Raw genomic sequence first — 26,516 nt, forward strand, 5'->3', positions numbered from 1 at the left:
CTACCTAGTGTACTATATTCTTCTTATATATTGTTCATTGTTGAAGGGTACCTGGTGTATAGTATATTGATTTTAACTTTTTTGTCAGATAGGAATATATTAATTGTTTGTTTTAACTCGTTCCCGTTATTTATAGATCTGGAGCGTGATTTGATATGATGTGATGAATATCTATTGATTGTAGCCCCGACTTGTTAGTTCTGTTATGATCATCAATGTTGATATTTAGTGAAGGTGATTTTATACCTTTTGTTTTATATATATTTATGTTTGGGATGATAAGTAATGTTTTAAAACTAATTGTTCTCTCTGTAAAGCAGTAACAATATCAAAGTTTCGTGGATAAACTACATAAAACGTCAAATATTATTCAAGCCGACTTCTTATTTTTAGGCTTTATTTTAAGCAGTTCAGCAACCAGACAATTTATCACAAGTAGAGTCACACAGGTATTTCAATAAATTGAAACATAAATGATATCTTTAGATGAAATTCATGTCCAGCATAAACGCTATCCTTTCAGACAGTTGCCTAAAAAGATTCTGGACACAGGCGTTTTTGTAGCCTTGTCGTGATAGGAGAAGGCAGCAAATAATCTAATATTTGAACACAAATAATCGCTTCCCACACCTGTGCCTCCCGAAATGTTCCGGTGTCATCTCTTAGGACCATTGGGTGGCTATAACAAGCGTGATCGACCATGCAGCATGGCACGTCCCTAGACTAATCTCCCCCGGTAAAAACATAGATTAGTGAGCTAACTGAAAGACAATTCGATATTCTATTTTTGTTATGAATATGTCTACATGCAATTACGGCCGAGTATGGTTAGCAGGACGTTGGTTACCAGGGCATTGTGTACTTACAACGTTTTTTTGTTTATTAAATCTTCAAACTAACTTTCTCCTGATACATGTATTTTGAACCCTAACCTAATTAAATTGTATATATATGGGATTAATGTTGCTTTTAAATGTATTAAGAAAATGTGCCAGTGACAACTTTACGTACCAATTTGGCGTTCAGCTAGCAAGATAGTGTATTTATTGTATGGATATCGTGTTAGATCAATCCAGGATTGCGTCCATTACGTGGTGATCAGAAGGCAAAAAATCTCCCCGGGGTAAAGCGTTAGATGGCAGAGCGATAACTGAGGCAGGGCTGATATGTTTTAATAAAAACATATAGAGCATATGTAGAACAAATTAGAAAACTGCAAACAAAATGAGGACCATACGACCTATATGACTTAGACTATATTCACAGAACCGTTCTCATGTTCAAACTCAGATTATGTGATAAAGCCCAATTCTTTGTCCCATTTGAAGCCAATCATATGTTTTCGATGAGGCCCTCTGCTGTTTTCAACGTCTAGGTTTGACGTTTTGACTGTGTCGTATGACTTATGCAAGTTACACGAATGTTATATGGAATATTGTATTCGTTGTTAAGCATACGAACGATTGGTTTTGTTGAGTGGACTTATTAGTCGTATAGTGATTAAGCTAACGGTGGCATACATGATAAATACATTAATGAATGATTTTCTGTTCGCAACTAGTCGTTCAGAATAATCACTTCATTATGAAATATATCATATAATTTTTATAACACGTCGTCAACACACCACAGCAAAATATACCTTAGCGCTTAAACACCAGGTAATTGTCACAACGTCAACACAAACGAAAAACTGCACCTCAGTGTCAACTGATGAGTGATAAAATATTCCGTCTTTTCGTATTTCAGAGTTATCTGCTCTTGTAAACATGTACAGATTGTTACGTCATTTGTTTGTGAGAGTAACGTCAAATTATTTTGAGAAAAACGACGTTATTTTTTCACACAAACTAATGACGTAACAATTAATGCCTGCTCACAAGAGCAGATAACTCTGCAATAAGAAAAGACGGAATACGACATGCAAAGTGACAACACACAAACATGTTTTCTTGTAGGAGAAATGTTCCCTATATAAATAACAACTCGATAGCTCAGTTCTCTTGTACCTTTTGCATAATGTTACTCATTATAACAGAGGAAGAGTGACCAGATATACCCGGTCTTTAATTGACAGGATGTTTTTGTAGAGTTTATTTTATATCACAGAGATAAGAGAACTGTAGATCTGATAAAATTGAGAACATATGTCGTTGCGATATCTAGCATGCACAATTACACTTGTGGTCTGGATCCGAGTGATATTTTTCGCCATTATACGGGCACTTCAGTTGATCGATTCTACGTCAAAACAGTTCATAACATTGCGAAACTTTGCCCCAAACAGACTATTGAAACCCATATTCATTTCGACTATTTTATCACACTTGCTGTCCGACACGAGCGGTGCCTGATGGTCCTTTATTATGATTTATGTCACGATTCCAGCTACATATTTTCACAGGGTTATCAGTAATATACTCAATTATTCTAGTTTCTTACGTTATCAGAAGCGTATTCATAGATTCAAAGTGGTTTTTGATGGTAACTTACGTTCTATACAAAAAAAAAAAATTTATTTGCTTTTCACGATGAAGTGTTTTTTTCAGACAAACAAATATTATGAATAAATGAATAAAAATACCGTCGTTGCCATTTCATACCGTAAATAGAAAGTGACGTCATATCAGAAAATATCTTTGTTCACCTCGTAAAAGGCACTTGACAAAACATTATCATACACATTATCTTGCTAATTAAGATATCTTATTGGTTCAAAACAAAGGGAATCTTACGCAATACACTTAGTACGAGCAATATGCAGACTGATGGACACTTTATTCAAGTTTGAGAATGTTTAAGAGGTTTTCTTCAAACAAAGCTGTTAAGAGTTACAAAAAATGAGATAATATATTGGTTTTCTGATAAATACCCTAAATCCGAAACAACGTTGGGATTGTTCATGAGCAGGTCTAATGTTTACACATGCAGTGATAAAATTACGCAATTGTCTAAGCGAGTTAGAAAGTGGATCTATTGTTGCAATCACAGGCAGCTTTATCTTTTATCTTTTATCTTACAGCTACATGGTGCAATACTCACAAGGGCATCATAATTTGTATTGGTGAACTTATCGAATTATCTTAAAATTGATAATAAACTGTTTCAACGCAGTAATCCACTAACAAATTGCCTTTCGGCACTCTGCAGATACAACCTATCCTTAACTCTCTAAGTCACACGGAATAAGTCACATGCATGGCTGTGTATTTATAGCCAAGTGTTATTTTAAAATAGCTTAAGGCAAATACAGATCCGTTATATCTAAAACGGGCGAGCGGAACAAATCCACTCGGGAAACTTTTGCCCTTGACCCAGTAGTTGAAACCTCGTCAGAAGTTTTCGAAAATTATTTATATATTGATTATCTTGTCGTGATATAAACTTAAAAACCGGTGGAAGAAACTGCTGACAATTCCGTTTTATTTGACAGTTTCATATAAATTCGTATATCACCCCAGCTATTAAAATCAACAGAACCCAGAAGCGTGAAAGTAACGTCGTGGAGGTCACGTCGTCGTTAGCATCTGTAAGCCCAGTGTGATCCTGTATGTGGATACTGCCAATAACATCAGGTTTTCAAACTCTGAATAAGAAGGTGCTATCACATGAAGTTTTATACATTTACATTTTTTACTGGAATACTGTGAAGGGCCGTCAAACAGCATCAACTCACAGGTTGATATATTGATGGTATCTGATGATTTAACTGACGTTGTAGGCCGACTTTGTAAAGTTTTGACGAGAGAACAACGTAGTGTTTATGAGGGGGATTAAGGCATTTTATATACCGGATAAGCTACTTAAATGTCCTCCACTCATGTAAGTTCGGCCGCTACTATCGTTCATGTTGCCATACGTATCCTAAATCCAACAATATATTTAAGGATCTACCTGCATTGACGACGTATATGGTAGTATGAATGGTGCGCGATAGCGCTCCATAAATATCATGTTCGTTGCCAATTGCGTTCATACTACCGTATACGCCGTCGAAAAGAAGGTCAATCCTTATATTTACATCATAAATAATGCTCAAATGCCATACAAAGAAAAGAAAAAAACTTTCGAAGCGGGTTGCTACGATGGTAGCTACGGTAGCCTTTGAATCTACATCGATATATGGGTAAATTTAGAAAATACGCAATGAACAACACTATTTTTCTTCTGTTCATGGCTTTTAAATTTTTAATTAAGTAGTATTAGTAGTACTTCGAACACATTTATTCATTTATAACGGTCGTTATATACGCGCATTGACATACTGCTGTAGTAGTGACTCAATTGGACGTTAAAAAAGGAAGCCGCCATTGTTTACTTTACCGTCAAAAATTTTTAATGTGAAGTTTGCCAGCATCCCTTTGTTATATAATCAGACGTAAAGAATTCCGAATATGTTCAAAGTTTCTATATGTTGAAGGAACAAAAACAATGGCTGTCATCGAACAGTTATATCGCTGAAGCGAGAACGGCGCCATCATTGAAACAGATATAAATCCGCCGAGCCTATTTTTTTCATTGCGTATACGCTAATTTATACGCAGTCAGAGAGTGCTTGGCAGAAGAAAGGATATATCTTAATAATACAGTATGTCTACAGTATATCTACAGAATATCTGTGTAAATGATTCCCTTTATCGTGTGTAGTATTTGTGCTTTTTTTAAAAGAAGACAGGTGTCCTTCGATTGACCAAAGAGCACATTCGTAGGTATTCCTGAAATGCTGTATTAAGCTGAATAATAAATTCTTTGTGTTTATATATATCTATATTCGCGAAACTTCACCAGTATTTCGAGTCGCCAAGAAACTTAACCAGTCGTCGCGAGACTACTTCGGTTTTTCAGCTAAATAGTATTATCGTGATCTTGCTGGCATCTAGGGTGCGCTGCGTGTGTGTACTTATGCTTTTTTGTGCAAATGTAATTTAAATGATAAAAGCATTTCTGAAATATTTCAAAATACAAAGTAAGTTTACACAGCACATGGCACTTACTGAGTGAGATAGGATATCATTTAAAGACAGCAGGTGACAATAACAATCCTATCGCACGACGGTAACATATATCTGCTACAAAAACTTATATATGTTTAATGTCAGTTGAAATAAATTTGAAAATTTAAATCTTGACGATATTTTTGCTGTCAGACAGGAGCGTATCTGAATTGCCGACATTAAATTTGAGTACCGAACGTTTCTTGTCGCCATAATAGGGTGTGGGCTGCGGTTTGACCGCCGATATCGTACCGTTAAAGAGGCTTTTGCACACTTGTGCTTTAAAATACTTTGCAGTCTAAGAGATAAGTTTGCTCAAAACGTCATCCATTGTCACCGACAAACGCCACGGTCTATATCAGATGCAGACTATTTATTAGTGGACACTGAACATACAGAACGATAGGAGCGCCGCCTGACGGATGTTCGTTACAAGTATACTAGCAAGCAATGAAGATAACGCTCGGAGTATCTCGGCCGATTGTAGTTTGTTCCTTAAGTACATGTATATAGACCGACGTGTTCCGATCGTCATTACCTACTCCAAAAATGGATTTGTCTGCTCCGTTCACTTAGGAATAAACAAAGCTGATTGCTGCTTATCTCAATATTGTGTATTAGATGTTCCTCTGCTTACTGTTCAAACAAACAACCACACAACGAAACATTTACTCATGACAAAGTGATGCTAATATACTTATTCCGATTGTGAAGCTTACAATTGCATCATGTTCTTGTCCGTGAACTAGTTATATAACATATCGTTAAAAAGGACAGGATCGCTGAGTATTCAATTTAAACGCCCGTAAACCATATGTTAAAACCTAATCTTGATAAAAGAGTCGGATAGAAAACGAGGCACCGTATTTGAGAGGATCGTGTTCAGTATAGCTCGCTACCAATCCACTGTTACCTTCTTATCATTCAATATTATTCATGCTGTCAAAGTTGGCTTTTAACAGAAGAGAAAATAAACTATTCCTGGCATCGGACTTTTTCTATTGTGTTTAAAACCGAAATAACTATTCAGAATCTTAAAAACGATATAGATCATCCTATTTGTATGCATGTGATAGGCGAGATAAAAATGTAGGGATAAATATTTCATTACAAAATTGAATATCAATGTGGATTTCAATTTCCTTTTCGGTGGACGCTTCAAAGTCTGTAAATACTTTAGTGATACTTATTAAGATACACCGGTATATTTATCATCGGACACGTTTCGTGTCATTATATAGTACATGTCTCGCCAAACGTGATCTGTCAGTTGTAATATACGCTTAAAGTCCCACAACAGTAAAGAAGTTGGTTTGGTTTGGTTCAGTATTGTTTAACGTCCTATCAACAGCTATGGTCATTTAAGGATGGCCTCCCATGTATGCAAGATGCATGCGTGTAGTGTTTGCGTGTGTGTTTTGGGAGGCTGCGATATGTTCGTGTTTATCTCCTTGTGATAGCGCGGAACTGATGCCGACTTTATAGTGCTACCTCACTGTTAACACTGCCGAGGGCACCCAGCAGGACACCCACCCGGTCATATTATACTGACAACGGGCGAACCAGTCGGAACGGTACCGCACTTAAAATGTATGAAATCGACGTAGGTATTACGTAGTCCATACGTAAGCAAATTTCGTTGATGCTGTAATACATATCCCGTTTACTTTGGGTACATGTAATTTATGATATTCTGTCGATAAATGTTTTGCTAGGTTTGCAGTACATCTGTCACCTGGACAGGTGTAAACCAATTACGTAACCCCTCACTGACGATGCCCGTGCCAAGTATGCCTGCCAAGACTGATGGATAGTGTATTGGCTCATGTCGAGTCCTTGACAATTATTTATAGGGTATTGAGGCCCATGAGCAAAGTTTCCGATTAAGAATCCTTAGCAGATATTTACAAAGTCTTGAGGCTCCCGAGGAGGGACTCCCGAGGAAAGTATTCATCGTAGGTAGAGTCATTGACAAATGCTTTTGAGGCAACTGGAGAATCCATGACGATTATTATCATTTGCTATTGAGGCTTTTGGTGGCAGGCGCCATTGTGGAGCTCATGTATGGCATTGAGGCTCCTCCCGAGGAGAGTTGTTGACAGCATAATGTATGGTGCTCTGAGCTTCAATAATTCTATTTCAGGGTCACTGAAAAACAATTAGTATGGTGACGTTTAGGAGTTTGGTATGGTGTTGTTTGAGCTAATATATTGTAGAGTCCTTGACGACTCTTAGTGTGGTGTTATTGTTCCCTGCACCGCTGAAATTTTTAGAATAAAAGTATATCTAAATGAATATCCCGGGCGCCTGTGTCAGAGGGATTTTACTTTAAACTCTCTCTGTTAACTTGTTTTTCGAGTCTTACAAAGGAATCTGTCAGATGTCCGTTCATTGAGTTTGCGGAAGTGCATAACTTTTACATCTATCCGTTTGTATAAACAAATGTCGATCAGCATGTTTTCCCCTCTAGAACCTCGATATCGATGATGTGCTGTAGTATAGCGTACAAACATGTATATGTAAACCATTTTTTCAAGCCGCTTGCGCCAGATATTGTTTCTCTTACATGGCGAAATGTACTTAACGCGAGACACCCTGTGTGGCAGATCTATACCATCTTCTGTCATATTGTATTTATAAACTGCCAGGCTTCTTAAGTAAACAGATCTGTCAACACTCACTGTACCAGTGTATCGACAAACGAAACATTTGTATAGATACCTACAGGAATAGAGTGGCATCGTGTTAGCACGCACCCCTACCAAACATAGTAGGGTATACAAGTAGATGTTCATCAGTTTTAATATATATATGAATTGATGAATATCATCTTTTTCATAAAACAGAAGAATGTTGAAAATGACAATACAGAAGCTTTGTTTTCTAACAGAGTACCTCTTCAATAACATAGCCAACAGCCACTGTGCGTAGGTGTGATCCTCATTAGTGCGTTCTTGTTATTATATTTTATCGTGCTGAGTGGAATGTCATTTTTGATAGAGTTGCTTCTCAGCATATTTGTCTCTGTTTACAGAACTGGGTAAACACGATCAAAATGTTAGTAAAGACTGTTAAATGACGCAACATACAGCGTGGGCGGGAATGGAAATACCGCACCTTTCTAGTAACAACAAAATGCCACGGAATTGTTTACGCTTTCCGGTGTTTTGTTTGCAAATCAATATTATTATAAACAAAAACAAGCTTTTCATAAAGAAACATGTCCGTTAATACTGAGAACTGACTATATCAAGTTCAAATTCAAGTGTTTTTTTTTTATTAACTTTCGTCTTTTGACTCATCGGTTTCATAAGTGAGATATTTACAATACATACATACAATACAATACCTTACAATATCGCATCATTACACTCACCCGTTCATTTTGAGGATAACTATTAACTGCAATTAAGGATACGCTTGATCTACTGATATTAGAACAAGTGTTTCGTATATAACGTTATATATTGGTTACAGTTGAATTGCAAGAGTTTGTGAAATACGACTTTGCTCAATAATAACACTTGTGCATATGACACATCGATAAATCGGATATCATGCTATTTCAAATCAGAATTCCTGAAACATATTCCTAGTGATAAAATCAATAAATTTAAGGGTTTTAGATGATATTTTTATAAACAGATTCAACATGATTCCTAAATTTGTTATAGGACAGAACCCTGTTAGGTTTTCATCAACAATGTGGCACAGGGGCTAGACTGAACCTTCACAAAAACAACCTGTAGAATATGTCTCATTTCTTCGGAAACATGGGCACATCTTAACGGAGTACTGTAGCTTTCAATATCGCGACACCTGGTTAACCCGCCGTTATTATATTGGTCAAGAATACTGTGTGTGGCGTTATGGGTAATGTACAGTGTATTTCAGTGAGATAACACCCTACAATTAGTGCCATCGAAAAGAGGCACACTCACATGCATGTCACCCAAGGAGACACGTCCTTAAATGACCTTAGTTGTAAATATGAATCTATACCTAATAAACCAAATCAACCAATATAACTATACGTTTTTAATCAAACTATATGTGTGTTGTTATATAAGTTGCATAGGACGAGGAACATTGCTACAAAAATATACCTTTGTGCACGTGAATAAGAGACACGATGATGTGAAAACGGATAAAACCGGAAATGTTTGAGTGATGGGTTCTTGATTGGTTAATATGTCTGCCGAAATGAAGATGTATGAGGTGGTCAAGATATTGCACTATTGTTGTCTTTATGATAGACTATGTACAGCTACGACGCGTGTACAGGATTTGACAGAGAAAATTGGTGATCGTCATGATGACGGAGTGTGATTATTGTAATAAGCCAAAGGATGATTGCGACTATTACAACCGGATGTAGGTCAAGAAAACTATTTATATATTCCACGCTGCTGGTGGTCAATATCGCCATTATCGTTCTCTATCTGTTTTGGCGCATATATTGACTATAAGTACCCATTACTCCGTTTTAGGTCGTATATATTGTTTCGTCCTAGTTTCCACTGAAACGCCTGCGACATATATGGTGTTGATTTTACGACATATCAGTTTTGCGTCATTGCTCATTCAGAAAACGAAACATTATATTTATGATTTAACATAACTTAATTCAACACTTTATTATTCATCATTACGTAATTGTCACATTATAATATCTCTTTCAACATCACCTTAGAGTCATAATTATTTTGTTCAACATTATCTTACTCAAAATTATCATATTCAACATCATCTAATTAGACAATATATCCAGTATCTCATCCAAATAACTTCAAACTCATTTCAAAAGAAGCCCGATAAAGCATCTGATAAATATTGTCAATTTAGCAAAAAACGAATCCTGTTGGAAAATGTATTCTCAAGAAAGAAATTGACAGCAACAATGCGATTAACATGGTGTTAAACTCGCTGCCGCAGCTGTTATACTGCGAAGTTAGCTAAAAATAGTCCTACAAGCATCCTTCAAAAATGAAAAAGATAACATTTCTGCTTTTTTCCCTTGTTCATTATCTGATGCAATGGATTTCAAATTCACATACAATTTTGTGTCTTGATTCCATGAGGGTGGCTTAAAAGCATTGCGGATTTTGAACCTTGTATTTGCCATTTATCAGGGACAGGAACGTTAATAGAAGTTGTCATTAAGCGCTCAAAGTGTTAGTGTGCAATTTCGACAAACACTTCAAGCAGCATATAATACATACAGATTGCCTTATAGCACCAGCTCTGTCATCGCTTGGAGTTAATTCTTTGACAATTATTGCGCAGCAACAGTGTTGTTAATAAGTTTTATAAACCGTTTACCAGCGTATTAGATGTTAAACAGTACACCCGTTATACTGGCCATATGTTTGTCAGCGAATGTACATCAACGAACGTACAGTATCGTATCGGTGTTTTATATAACGATATGTTTCTCCTTAAAATAATGGTGAAAGGAAGCCCGTTTTGAAACGAGACCTTAAAAGTACATATTCGCATGTCGTATCATCAGATTTCCTTTCTTAATCCTAACGAATGCAGTAAAACTTTCAATTTTTTACATCTAAAAGAACAAATTAAATACATGCAAAACTTTTTTTATATCGGACTACTGATAGCCTGTAACCACCAAATTGACACGATATGGAATCCTGTCCATTAGTTGTGTTTGTAAACATCTTGATGTTAAAACCAGAATGCAATTAAATTTCGAAAATGAATAAAATTGTATTCAAATTTTAACGGATTGTCAATTTCACATTTTAAACCAAAGTCCGGGAACGATGATCTACATTTGTTAATAAAAACGAAATCTCCTGTTTAAATGCATCAAAATAAAAGCAAAAAAACACTTGATGGCTTTCCAACTATCTAAAGGCATGTAAGAATTTCTTTTTATATATTTAATCGCGTAATTTATATCAAACATGGCACTTTATTCTTCTAATTTGTTTTAAGAAAAAGGAGAAATACAGGAAGCACATACTTTGTGTCGGTAGGTCCTGTTAAATCTGGATCAATTCATACAGTCGGTACGTCTCAACACAACTTCTACTGATGGCTTCCTATTTTGACATTAAAAACAAAACTAATCTATAAGCATGTTTATCGGAGGTTTAATCGGTTTAAAAGGGCTTAAGAAACGTCGGCGAGGTCATGCTAACGCTAATGGAAACAGGTATTTTTATGATCAAGGAGATAATGATGAAAACTTTTGTCAGGACGAAATAGCGTAATGTACCAGTTATTTTCATATCGAATTTAGCTCACTGTGTTTCGCACAGACATTGTTGGAGCTGACACCTACTCCATGTTCAATACATGAACAATAATGTGTTATGTATTGTATTCTTCACAATCGATTAGAAAGTACTGACTGAATTTGTATTCACCTTGTGAGAAACTTAGAAACAGTTGATGTTCATTATCTGTAAATGTAGGGTGTTGTAGGACGCGTTGCTCGGCTATCTACAAAGAACTCGATTACCGGAAGACACCAATAAGTCTATTAGATACACGTAGACGTAAAATGGACGAGCATACCTTCTAATATAACACGACAGTGTAACTCTGTAATCCATCATGTCGACATAATTTTCGGGTTGTGTTAGACCTCTATCGTTTACTGACCAAAGAACGCCCCACACACCCGCCAAAACATCCCCGTGTGACTCCCGCCAAATACCAAAATATAGCGCAGCCGTAGATACAGATCGATGTAGATAAATGGAGTCTGGAATGGCCCTTGTCACTTCCTGTTAACTGTGTTTATATCGACAAGTCAAATGAAATACTTGTAGGGATAGTCGGGAAACTGATGTATCCTACAAGTCCATGTATCGTCAAGAAACTAGCATTTCGTAAATTTAAAAGCTTTGAAATTTTAAAAAAAGCATTGTCCTCATATCGACTTCTTTTTAATATTTGATTCATTTTATTTATTGTGTTTTCGACAATTTTCACAAATAATGTTTTAAGGATTTTTTTTTGCATCATTTTCGTTCGCCATTGTCTTACTTTTTAACGATTCAGAAAGAGAAACAACAATAAAATCCCCTTTTAAAATTAATTATATATGTATGCGTCCAACAACATAAACGTATAGGAGAACTTGTCCGAGACGTTTCTCTGGCTGAGTAGACTAGACTGTTTGTGTTAGACATGGACGAGGTATATTTACAGGATCCATACTTTCTGTCCCAACAAGACATTATATATCTTCCTAAAGGCATGTTAGTGTCAGGTTACGTTCAGGTTCGCGTGCCCTCTTAGATACTATCCGGCACGTGCGTCTCTATGGACTAGGTGGTGCATTATGAGAAAGGTAGTTCACAAATGAGAGCTCACACAACATTGGTAGGATTTCTTGATAGTCCTGCGCATTCACAATAACTGTCTACATATAGCCGCAAATATCGGGGGTGGCAGATATGTAGGGGTGACAGAGAAATTTTATGAGTTAATTGAAAGCAATCTTCTTGAGAATACCTGATATGCGGTCGTTAACAGTGGCAAGCTGTTGAGTGTTTCGCTCAGTACAGAGAAAGATAACTCGGATAGATAATGACATAACGATGCATGTTGAAAATACGTAAAACTTCTAACACCAACAGAACAACGACAGAAAGAAAAATAATAGCACGCATATGTAATTGTAACAAGGTTAAAAGATAAGCTAGTTGAATATTAATTAAAGTAAAATTGGTACCGACTATCCAGCTTTACCTGACTAAATTATTACAAAATCACCAAGGATGTTACATGTTAGCGGTATAGGTGAGACATGGCCATTAAGATGATAAGTATATCTGTGACTTTTGACTTTAAACATATTTTGATAACCAGAATCGGAAAATAGGATTTGACACAAGTTATTACAACTTATGAAGCCATCTCCTTACAACAATAATTCAAAACAACAGATGATGATATAGACTGTCAATTACAATTCATAGTAGTATGAAGCGATTTTTAAAGTAACACATACACATACAAACAAACAAAAACAAAAACATATTTTAAAGTCAAGTTCATAATCGAAACATGTTAAAATCTTCCACTGGATCTAATAAAAGTTTGCACTTGTCTGAATACATCACAATTCTTATCCAAAGCCAGATATCTGTGTAGTAGGTGTTGGAGCTATGTTAACGGTATATAGGTGTAGATGAAAATTATATCTGTGTAGTAGGCGATGGAGACCATGAGCCGTCTTCCTACTCTCGCCCCCAGCCCTCAAGGACGATTAACTCTATAGGCGGCCATTCAGAAACAACTAATGTAATTACTAGGGTAACTGACGACATGCATTGCACTGTAAAATTGAAATCGAAGGTCTCGTCTCTGCGTACGACTTCACGTCTCGAGAAGAATACGGGGTTCACAAAACACACACTCCCGACGTTTTATCCTTAAAATTGAATTGCCTTTTATCTGTTTATAATAAATCAAAATATACAACATTTATATAGCGGCCTATATAATTTGTAAAATAACTCTAAAATGCTTTATAACACATGGATAATTGTTTCAGATATGATTATAACAACCGTCGTCTCAAAGCAGTTCATAAATTATTATCCGTGGTTATAGGACCTTTGCAACCAGCCGATATCTTCCTCAACTCACTGGGGAGCATCGGCCGGTGCTGCCATTTCGGCGCTCACAGCTAGCATTCAACGATTCCAGCACTCCCCAACCACGCACTCATTTACAGCTGAGTAGACTGAAACACGCGGAGTAAAGTATATTGCTCAAGGATACAACACAGTGCCGTGACGTGACTCGAACCCGCAACACTTCAGTCACGAGCCCGGCGTCCTACCACTAGACTACCGTGTCCCCTAATCAAAACAAATCTCCTAACAAGGAGATGACGTGTTATGACAGCCTGTTTCATAGTCAGACAGGTGATTGTACACTACGTGATCGTCTGACCAGTCGAGTCGTACAAAGCCTTTGTTGCTTATAATATTATAAATTCTCTAGTGAATTTGAGAGACTTTTACAACGACTGATAGAGTGAAATTGTACCTAAATGATTTGCTTACGTTTGATAATTTTATGTTTTCCAGGTGAGCAGTACTGCAATGCTACCAGCGATATTTTCGGCTGCTGGAACTATACACAAGCCGGGACTACAGCCGTTATCCCGTGTCCAGCGATCCCGGGAATGAATCCAAACGGTAAGTTTACTAGAATCCGACCAAAGTCACTCCACCGTTATCATATGTCTTACAATCGGGATGATTCCGAACGTTAGTCTCCCTACTTAAGTTAAGCCGCAGTTCCTCGACCATGACCTCGTTTCTATTTCCATTGAAGGTGAGTTTACGTTAGTATGTTCGATATTAGTAATTCCCCTTGAATAATTTATATTCAACACTGGCTTAAGTAATAATCCGTTGCAGTCAAAGTTGTAGAATGGTAACGTTTCAAATAGTTTTGACATGTTTTCCTTCCTCTTCAGCAATTTTTTCCCATATATTTCAGAAACTTCAGATATGTGTTTTTATTATATTGGCCCTTAGTATCAATGTTAGATCCTAAAACGACGAAATGGTTAAATAGTGAAATAACAGTTGTTATTTTGTTTATTTTCTGCATCAACAACCTAACTTTTAAGTACCCACCAAAACAAATTTAGCTTAAATCAGAGTCAATCTCAGTGTGCAATCAAGTAGAACCTGGATTCCGCAAATTTCATATTACAAATTGACTCATTATGAAACAATCGTTAAGATCAAATAGTCACAACCTACTATATTACTACTGTGTTCACTAACAAACCAATCCCATTTAATTTACTATATAAACAAAATAATTAGATTATGCGTGGTATCCCTTGGTTACCGATGGTGGTGCTGAACTCACATGTAATTGAGAGCGTCTTTGCCTTTCAGAGTTTGCCTACAAAAAATGTACAGAAAATGGAACTTGGTGGCGAAATCCAAACACAAGTAAAGAAAAATCAGATTACAGTTACTGCTGGAAGGACATCCATACATTCATAGAGGTAATCAACAGATATTTGTGTATGTGTCCCAATATAAAGGGGGAGGAGTAAACAAATATGTTTATTTTTAAGACGTAGATACGGTATAAAATCACAACGAAGTTGGCATATATATCGCATCAAGGGTATACAACAATACAACCAAACAAAACAATGTTTAAAATACATCAAACATGTAAGAACCGAACGTTTGATTAATGGCAATAAACATCTTTTATACTCGTTTTTCAGGACACCAACAGCGGCCATGAACACGTTTACATATTCGTTAGCGGCTATTCCATCTCCGTGGCTATGCTTCTATTATCCCTTTTCATATTCTGCAGATTCAGGTAAGTTATATATATATATAGTATATGTAATTAGCTCTCCCTCCTCACTTAATGATACGGTTTTTACGTCGTTTGTCTTATTTTTTTCAAGCTTGATGTAAAAATAATAGTCCAGCTGGTTGTGGATAATTTACCAGCGTGCAAACCAAGTATTACTCTTAGTCAAAACAAAAGGTATGTTGTCCAATATATTAATGTTAATAATATTATATACTACAACCACAAACTTATGCGTGTATGATCTCAATATAATGACTCTCGATTTGTTGAATTTGCCAGCTCTTTTTGGCTAAAATGCATGTGTATGTCAGAGTCCAATTATTGCTATTAATGTTTAACTGGATATTCCGTCTTTTCGTATTGCAGAGTTATCTCCTCTTATGAGCAGGTATTGATTGTAATTTGTGAGAGTAACGTCATACATTTTAGAGAAAACGACGTCATTTTCTCACACAAACTAATGACGTCACAATAAATACCTGCTCACAAGAGCAGATAACTCTGCAATACGAAAAGACGGAATATCACTAAACAATATCATTTAATCAGTAATGGCAATATGTCGAGTGTTCCCTGTATGTACCACGTTTACCTACAAATCCTCCGGTACAAAATGAACCAAAAAAGTTAGTAATAGTTTGTATAAAAAATATATATTATGTTTAATATCAAAGGTGGAAAAAATTAAACGTATTCAAAATGGGTTTTTTAATTGTTCTGTTTCACTTACATTTGCTTTATATCACAAGCGTTATAAAAAGTATGATAAAATCTAAAAAACGGAAATTGTTATATTAATAGCTAGGCGTTACCGTGTACTTCTCAACCTACATCAGGAATGTATTACATGTAAACATAGCATAGTGCTGGGTTTCAGATTGGAAGTTAAGGGGTCAAGCGGTTAAATCTTACACAGCGAAAACATAATTAGCAAAAGGGGATCAATTCCGTTTAAAGCGTTTGAAAAGCAAAATAAATTGGTGAGATCAATGATAGTTATCTCCCCTGTGGGTTTCTCCGGTCGTGTTATATGAATACTTGATTATATCTTAGCAGGAAACCTACACTTTCTGCATTGAATAAACTCTTTAAAGTACGCCGAAACTGTCCGATTAATGTCGTTCCTCTTGCCTGTGCCTTTGTGTAAAGCAGATGTTAAACACCGGCGGAAATTGTTAAGTTAATATACTTCATCGGTGTTTCAATCTAAAACCGTTTAGAGGATAATTCAGTCCTAACACCTACAGGGATACATATATCAAAATCGCATCACAATAAATAACCGAGATTAAATGTTAAAAATAAGTAATGTCTTTTATAAATATTCTATTCAGACTTAGTGCTTAACGATAATGGCAGGTTGAAGTGTCTATCAGAGCCACATTATTGCCCAAGTCTTGTTAGTATTGTAATTGACCAAAACGTCATTAAAATATCCGCAAAATGCAATCCAAAAGAACATTGGCGAATTAAAGAGGTGTTTCTCCAACGGCGAGCAATTTCTTGCCTAACAATGTTTTGATGTTTTACTTTATAACGTACTTTACGGTCAGGAATATCACGCGAGCTGCACGTTACAAGTCCCGTCGGTACTTTAACGCGTCCGATGGTAGTAACGTTACATTTTTTCAGTACATTGTTTTATCATATGGCTAAATTGTGCCATGTTATTGAACCTCCTCCGGGTTTATAGTGTTCTTTGTGGTAAACAGTTTTGTAAATATTTGTTTTTTTTAAACTGCATGATGATTTTCAATCATTACAATCTGTTCGGTGTATATAAAAATATATGAACTAATTTGTTGATTTCCATGTTTCATATTACTGCTGATAGGCAGATAAAAGATGGCCGACGTTATATGCTAAGATTTAATTCCGTTCATCCTAGAAGTTCCTTATTTATAGATCATGCATGAAATATGAGATATTATTTGGCCTTAACTAGTCGATTGCTAAGCACAGAGACTGTTAACAATCTAATTATAAATATGATATTTGTTAATACATTTGAATAAGCAATTAAACCCATTTATCAGGGGTGATAACTCTTTGTTGAATTGGAAACTTGTTTAACTCGTGTTTGCCCAAAGTGGAACAGATTCTTTGAGTTACCTTGATATTAACAGCATTGATTGTAGTCCAGTATTGAAGTAATGAACAAAATTTCAAAGATCACAGGACGCGTTAGTCAATGTGAAGTGGTATATTAAATATTTATATAATTGGTAATCACTACCAAAAAAAATATACATATAGAAACGTATTTATAAAATATTTGATATTTTTTAAAACAAAAATTGTCTCCTCAAATGACTGGAACGGCGTATTTAAAATGCGAACACGCTGTTAATTTATCGAGAAGAATATGATTTCAATGACACAAGGAGTATGTAAAGTAGCGCATAGGCCAATAAACTGAAATGCATAAGGTACATCCGTTATACATACACAGTACGTCGTATTTTGTAAACAACATAATTTTCAAAGATGGGTGATAATTTTGATGTACATGAGTAAATGTATATGTGTATTAGCCTATTTTATATATGTGTTTCTATATTCTGTTTGTCTTCTTCATAGTCAACTCCGATGTGACCGCATCACCATTCACAAGAACCTGTTCACTTCCTATGTACTGACAGGGTTCTCCTGGATATTGTACATGCTTCTAGTGGCCACCAATGGCGTCGTCATTCAGAATAACCATGTAAGTACGCAAGCGTTGTAAACAAAATAAATAAATGAAACACCAAGTAGAAGGTGAAGAGTATTTTCCAAAATTGGAACCCTTTAACTCATTCACCCCTGAACTTTCATAATTGACTATTCCAACCTTTGAATTGGAAGAGGTCAAATGTGTCTTCAGGGGTGAATGAGTTAAATTAATAATAATAAAAAGAGTCCATCTCTAACACTGATGTCTGATCTGACCTATATATTAGCATTAGCTTTGCGTTATTTCCTACATTCCTTCACTTTCATATGTTCTGTATGGACAGTATTATTTTGTACCTGATAGCCACATGCCTCACACTTAAGCCACGTAACTACATCTGTATTAACATACTCCTAAACTGGTGACCACGCCCACAACCTAATTATCATGTGACGTTTTTTTCACGACACCTATCGCCTGCTGACAACTTTTCAACCCTGATATCACCGAAATAAATATTTTACCTCATATCAGGTATCTTACCATACCCTTATTTGCAGAGATTCCGCAAAGAATTCTGATGGTAACATACTTGTCTTTAAGAATAAACAATCAAACAAACGCAACCTTTTAAGCAAGTCCCTGATATGCTGTTGTGTGTCCCCAGATATGGTGCCGGATGATCCACGTGTTTGCACAGTACTGCGTGGTGTGCAACTTCTCCTGGATGTTCTGCGAGGGCCTGTACCTACATACCATCATGGTTCGCACTTTTGGCTCCACCAAACACGTCCTTATCGCCTGCTACTTCATAGGCTGGTGTAAGTACATTCTCTTTCTTCTCGTTGGCCGAGGTATGTATTGTTATGGGCTTCTAATACCATAAATAGGAAGACTTACACAGAAACCATGTGTTTACAAAATGGCTGCCGTCTTTATCTTCCTAGATAATACTGCGTACACGTAAAGACATAGCGCATCAATAGAACGTCAACCGAACCGAGTGCGTCAGATGAACCACACATTATTTATTGATATAGAAACATGTGTTAACATTCTTTTAACTGGCTAATGTACGAATGCTCTCACGCCCTCACCTCTATCTAGTTGAAGTAAGCTTTCTACTCTTATTGGCTAGCATTATTATAAGCTCTCCTTCTATTGGTTGGTAAAATGGTATTCCCATCTGACATAGGTTAGTATCGGAATGCACTCCCCTTTTTATTGGTTAATGTAGGTATCAAGTCTTATCCCGTTAGCATGCAGCATCTAATGGTTACTGTATGCACATTTCACTCCTTTAGTTGATACTCTGATTAATCACCCTTACGTTGACGTGTGAGTTGAAGGTACACTGCGATGTACATGTAGCAGGCCTGGGTCGGTTGTCGGTTAAAGAAACATTAAGCTCAATTGAGAAAACATTCCTTAGATGTTTGAATAACTAAAAATGACTTATGCATGTGAGTATTTTACTCTGAGTTGGATATTTAACTCAACTAATGTGACGTGTACGTGTCTGTAAAGCATTTTTTGTAAACATTTGACTGTAATGTAGGTGATAATCGTGCGCCATATGCTATAAACTGATGCTCACTGTATCGTTTAGAGAACGTGCATGTTTGTGCCAGACATAAATGTGATTTTGTTTCAATTGCTAAATTATCTACATGTAATTTTCAAAAGAACGAATCTATGAACAAAGCTGTCAACAGATTTTTCAAATATACTGACAGCAAAATGTAATCCCTATGACGTGCGTTTATTTTAATCGATCAATTGTTATAAAACCTGTAAATTCATTATTCAATTTTAGTCCTATCTTAACTCCTGTCTAAAACTAAATGAAATCATTGACACATTTCTATATAAAGATTAAACTTATGTACAGGTATGTTATAATGAAATATTTACATTCTGTGTTTGCATTTGCATTGCCTATATGTCATTAGTAAACCAAATTGCAGTATATGAGACTGTATACTACAATTAACAGTGATACGGCCAGTGTAGGAATACAGCTGATACAAGGTAAACAAACATGGCCGCCCGATACTTTCGGTATCAATAGGCCTATAGTCGGAAAACATTCTGGGTTCGTAATCATTTAGCAATATAGGTCATCGAAAAGAAAAAAATGCAACTTGACAAAGTATGACAATATGAATTTATTATAAGATGTGTAGGTGTCACAAAATTATTGTAAGCGCCATTCTAGATACGAAATTACCAAGTTTGTCAACGTCATCACACGGGAGATCGGTTTCGAGATTTTGAGTTTTGCATAACATCAGTGAATAACCACAACACTAAAATTCAGCATTTCTAAAACCTAGTAAAAGTCGAGGGTATCGACAAGGTTTTAGAATGTGTACAAATACATTTTTAAGTGTTGTGTTTTTCAGTGATGTCATCCATTTCTCAAAATCACGAAACCGAGCCCCTGTGAACGTCGTCTGCTAGCGATGCTAATCTGACCGATTAGACATGGAATCTATTTCAAACGAAATGTCCCTGGAATCGTTATCACCTACTGAAAGGACCACTTTAATTAAACATTTCGGAGTATATATGCTTTTGAAAATAGCGTAATATTCCAGTCGAAGGAAACATAGGCGTGTCCGAGGAAACAATCAAGTCTGTTCAGCGCCGCATCACTTCAAAATACATGTAATATATCAATGCGCGAAAAACAGCTTTAATTTTAAACAAGCAGAAGTTATGCAATTATTAACAATTTTTCAACATATACACACTCATATGAAATAAATAATAAAGCTAAGTTTGTGTTCAAACCTTTTTATGTGCGTGTGGTTTTCAATGACACGAGGGACTATATTATTTCTTCTGGAAATGTCGGCTGCTCTAGGATTTGAACTTACTGACGTCACTGATATGATAAGCGGGAAATTCAAACGTATTTTTGCCTCAGTTACTATACAAAACAAACTTTATACATGTTAATGTAAATATAAGCATTGAACTGTTACCAGATGCAGTATACAGTCGATATGAATGCAATTTGAGTGACAGATAAATATTCATTCTATTTATCTGTCACCCAAATTGCATTCATATTGACTGTATACTGCATCTGATAACAGTTCAATGTTAATATGTACAAAGTAACAAGATGTACACGTGTACACGATGTCATGTGACCCTGTTGTCATCATCCAATTTACAAACACGTTTAGTACCTGCAAAGTACCATACCATACTATACAATAAGGTTATGTAGAAATTGAAATTAAATAATGCAGTGTTAACCAAACTAGTGGCACATTTTTTAGTTAAGAATCTATACAGATGTGCTGTCCCTTAGGATTATGTCAGCGTGATAGGTGTAAAACTTACCACGGTGGATGCGACATAAAAAATGTTTAGTTTCAAATGAATAAAAAAAAGAATAGAGAAATATAGGCTTGTATTGGAACGTTACTTTCGAATTTCAACCTTTTACAGCATTCATATATACAATTTGAGTGTCTGTCACAACCAAGGACTAGTTCACTGTACATTAAAGCGTAGATTACCGATAGCATATCCTCATACTGTTTGGCACAGTTGATACACAATATGTTTTCCCTTCCGGATGCTTTGTGTTTTAGACCTCGTTCTGTTTCCCTTTTCAAAGTGTCTCTTAGATTCCTGTATTTGCCTTTTGATATTTAGACGTTGATTTCCATGTTGCCAATATGATACATACTGTATCCATATAATTGTATTCCTAACCGTTTGTTGTTCTGTAGTAAGCTCTTTATCTTCGTCATGATGTTATAAAGTGTGTTATATCCGACAATAGTAGGAATTAGGGTTTGTGGCAGGAGTTGCACTGCTTGTACAATTAAAGCAGCGTATGACAGATATTGTTTTCGAAGACATTTTTGAGCAAGAGGAATATTCTGATTGATACCTTGATTAGTTCAGCAGAGAGGGGGGCGTAAATGACTGATTTAAACATGTTTGAATAGTAGTAATCATGTAAAGTGTATGTCATACTGATATTTTATCATACAGGTTGGCCCTTCGTGCTAGTGGCAATATACACGGGTATCCGGGGCTCAGCTGACGACATTCAGCGATCAAGGTAACGTCCATACTTGATAGTAATAAATCTTTATTTGTGAAGGTCAAGTAAACGAAAATATTTAAATTTGTTCTTTTCAAAACCTTACCTGCAGTCAGATTTAACGAGGTGCATGTCAACATTCATTGTCAACAAGTTATCTTTGATTATAAACAAGATGCCTATAAATATGCAATATTCACCTCTAATTGAATACGAGTTCCCTTTTATACTTTTAACAAGGGGTGCAGCAGATCTACAGCGTGTTTTATTTATCACACAGATACCGTTGAATGAAATGGAGATGCCTTAATATTGTTTTTATCACCTCATGTGGTATGATGCTATGGCATCGGTACGTGGGATACAATACAATAAGCATTATGCCGACGGTGACATTAAAGACTAGACGATGGCCAAGTAGTATTTTAGGATATGTCCTCATACATATTAGTAATATGTTTCAATAATCACAGCATAGTCCAATTCAGGATTCTTGTATACTTTATTGAAACTTGCGTAGCTCGATTCAGTTTGTATCTTTTAAATATGAGATAGATGATTTTAAGCTCGTTCCGATGTATCCGTTTAGGCGCGACAGAGGTCGCTTATATGAAAAACTTTATATAAGACGAACACTCATTTGAGATTTGTATTGATATCACAAATTTAAATCAAGTATTAATAAAGGAACAGCCAATGTTTAATGTATGTTAATCATTTATAACGAAATTCTCGTTTGGTTTGATATTGCAGTTGCTGGATAGGAGAGAGCAGTCTACAGTGGATAATGTACGTCCCTATAATAATCTCTATGGTGGTAAGTATGACGGAACATTACATTCTCTATGGTTACATTCTCTATGGTTATACTATCTATGGTTACATTCGCTATGGTTACATCTCAATGGTTACATTCCCTAACGTTTCATTCTCTATGGTTACATTATCTATGGTTTCATTCTCTATGGTTACATTATCTATGGTGTTACATTCTCTATGGTTACATTCTCTATGGTTATACTATCTATGGTTACATTCGCTATGGTTACATCTCTATGGTTACATTCGCTAACGTTTCATACGCTAACGTTTCATTCTCTATGGTTTCATTCTCTATGGTTACATTATCTAAAGCAGCAATATTCGACAAGACGCTTCTCAAAAAATTCCTCACATTAAATTACGTCACAAATCATCAACATCAATAATATTGCATTGTTATAAAGGATGTAACTTTCGTTGAATTGATAGTTTAAGATACACTGTGAATCAGTGGGAATGGATCGATTGCCGATGACGTTTAGCTCAGTTTGTCCAATATTATTATAAATGAAATATTTGAAATACTCTCATTGACTTGTATATGTAAATTTATTATGTAATCTATATACATGAAATTGCACCACAAACTGTCAGCGTCCAGGGTCGTTTGTTCGACTTCAGATGTCGGCATTGGTTTGTGAAGCAGTTCTATACAGCGTCGCAAAGCAATCGTTAAGAGATGGTTACATCACGATTGTTTTCTAAGGAAATTACCATAGCATGTTCACATGTTACTTAAAGTGTCATATGATGTTTGGTAAACCGATAAAGACAAAACATTGCAAGTGTATTCAATAATAATAATCTTTCTTCGACAGATTTTTGAAAAAATAAAATAACCATGTTGTTTGTGTTTAAAAAATAATATACATGGCATGTCAAAACAAGGCAATGAAATGCTTTGAGAACAGTACAAGAAGATACTGGCGTACTGCTGCGTGCAATAAGATATAATATCTGCTGTGTTGCTGATATCCGTCATAGGAAGGGATCATAAACGATTTCATTTATACATTACTAACTGTTTTTGCTAACCAGTATATCATATAAAGGATTTCTAAATGAAATTAGCTTCGGGACTTTTCTGTGAAGATGTAATCTTGGATATGAAACGGTATTTAGTATCTGGAACCCCGCAGTAAATCTAAGAGAAATGTAATTGACAGAAAAAGTCAATATGTCTTAAATGTTTTTAAAAGTACAAACTGCGGATCATAAATTAAGAACGAAGTAGTCCTTCCCGTGGATTTCATGAAATGTTCTGATTAACGTATTGCCGTTTAAGTGCAAATCGAAGCTTATTCGAGGGGTTGAACATGGAGAAATAACAATGTCATTAGCACACCTCTAGCTTCTTGTTACAATAATCACAACAGGATGTCCTGTTAGCGTGTAAAGTTCGAGCTAACGAAATAAAATGAATGTTTATTTTGATTGGTTTGGAGTTATACAAATACTGTTATACTCAACTAATTACTGAAAATCGTTCAATAATCTCAATCGTCCTTTAATTGATCATCACAAATCTCCACGTGTTGTTTCTAAACAATTATTTGAACTGTATAGATTATCATTTTTTTCATCGTGAGCACGTGAATAAAATCAAACGTCGCCATAGGTGGACTTAGGTTTTTATCCACTGTTTTATTTTTATACGGAAGAGCATAAGGGTCACGTAAAAATCTCTCTTTTTTGTGACATTAACTCGTAATTTCGGGATAATAACTTCATATTTCGACTTACTGTCATTATCTCGAAATTTTGGGTAGCTGTTTTCCTCACAATATTGATGGTGAACTTTTATTTTCTTCTGCGTATTACGAGTATTTCAGTGTTTTGTTGTTCCGATTCATCACGTCACCTAGTGCGAGGAGACATTCCATTTGAAGCAAACATTTCCAAATTCATTCAATGGTATATATAATTGTACAGTGACAATGAAGTTGATGTTTGTCTGCTTTGACAAATAAAACAAATTGAATTGATCAGTCTATTAGATCCATGCCATTGTAAAAAAAAAACATACAAAGGCTGCTTTGTGAATTGTACAACCCTAAAATTGATGACCTGACGTTATGACGTTTTTTATTTGTGAAATTGCAGTTTTGAAGACAGGAAGATAATCTATTCATAGAATTCACTGTCTGCGTTTGTAAAATAATATCCGCTCTTTGAATGTGGATAATCAACAATTACATTTTATTAGCGGATTGAATAAGTTAAATTTGGTCCATACTCTAACTAAGGAAGATATTTTTTAGAATCACCTCGATCATTATATATAATTGTTATCTATACATGAACAAGATAGTTTTCCCTATATCACACCGTATGATTATTGAAATGACACTGATGACTTAATTTATACCATATGATCGATCCTTTTCACAGGAGAAATCTTTTTTACGATCCAGTAATATCAACTTGATATGATTTGCAAAATGCATAAATTAACACTCTTTTAGACTATCCATGCTAGTTGGTTACAAGGCAAATCAGTTAGATCTGGCTTGCCTGTAAAAAACCTGTTTTGCCTGTAAAAGACCTGTCTTGCCTGTAAAAGACCTGTCTTGCCTGTAAAAGACCTGTCTTGCCTGTACAAAACTGACATTATTAAGACTTTATTACTCTACGTTGTAGAAGAATATAGATGTAAGATAATAACAAAAACACAGGGACCGGTAGCATGTCTACATATCTGTATTTGTTACACCCGAAAAGTTTGGTATATAAGTAATTATATAAGGTGTTTTTATCAATAATTAATTATAATATCAATTGGGCATATTGGTTTATCATTTACTTAGTATTAGTTTAACATAGAAACAGGGGGCATGTGTGTATCTACCGCCTGGAGTAGGCTTATGGGTTTATCATTTACTTAGTATTAGTTTAACATAGAAACAGGGGCATTTATGTATCTACCGCCTGCAGTAGGCATATTGGTTTATCATTTACTTAGTATTAGTTTAACATAGAAACAGGGGCATTTATGTATCTACCGCCTGCAGTAGGCATATTGGTTTATCATTTACTTAGTATTAGTTTAACATAGAAACAGGGGGCGTTTGTGTATCTACCTCCTGCAGTAGGCATATTGGTTTATCATTTACTTAGTATTAGTCTAACATAGAAACAGGGGGCGTTTGTGTATCTACTGCCTGCAGTAGGCATATTGGTTTATCATTTACTTAGTATTAGTTTAACATAGAAACAGGGGGCATTTGTGTATCTACCGCCTGGAGTAGGCATATGGGTTTATCATTTACTTAGTATTAGTTTAACATAGAAACAGGGGGCATTTGTGTATCTACCGCCTATAGCTATGCATCCCAGGAGTTCGTTCCACGTTTTCGAAAACGGCTGTCTATGATATAAATCTATATATAATTCGTTTGTTAGAATTTCATTGAATTATGGGTTCATATCAAGAGAAAGTGAAACACATGCCACATCATGGGAAAATACCGCACAATACGTAATGAGATTAAAAGCATCAATCAAATCTCGTTGACAACCCTTATGTAAATTGATATCTTCACTCATCAGTGACGTATATGTATATATCCTGCACCGTTTGCTGCAGCAAACGTTGGTGTAAGCTTGGTAGTTTGACTAAAATAGT

At 35.6% G+C, this 26,516-nt stretch overlaps 1 protein-coding gene across 4 annotated transcripts in view; it reads left to right on the forward strand.

Moving 5' to 3' along the window:
• LOC110465038 (calcitonin gene-related peptide type 1 receptor-like) overlaps positions 1-26,516 on the forward strand; it is a 114,068-nt gene that overhangs the window by 70,972 nt on the left and 16,580 nt on the right. For all 4 annotated transcript variants that reach the window (XM_021520602.1, XM_021520604.1, XM_021520603.1 and 1 more), the window contains 7 exons: positions 14,069-14,179; positions 14,897-15,009; positions 15,241-15,341; positions 17,922-18,048; positions 18,665-18,818; positions 22,018-22,087; positions 22,823-22,886. In XM_021520602.1, coding sequence (XP_021376277.1) covers positions 14,069-14,179; positions 14,897-15,009; positions 15,241-15,341; positions 17,922-18,048; positions 18,665-18,818; positions 22,018-22,087; positions 22,823-22,886 — 740 coding nt within the window. The remainder of the gene's footprint in view (positions 1-14,068; positions 14,180-14,896; positions 15,010-15,240; positions 15,342-17,921; positions 18,049-18,664; positions 18,819-22,017; positions 22,088-22,822; positions 22,887-26,516) is intronic.

The sequence above is a fragment of the Mizuhopecten yessoensis genome, unplaced genomic scaffold (assembly GCF_002113885.1).
Source record: "Mizuhopecten yessoensis strain PY_sf001 unplaced genomic scaffold, ASM211388v2 scaffold11047, whole genome shotgun sequence".
Classification (NCBI taxonomy): domain Eukaryota; kingdom Metazoa; phylum Mollusca; class Bivalvia; order Pectinida; family Pectinidae; genus Mizuhopecten; species Mizuhopecten yessoensis.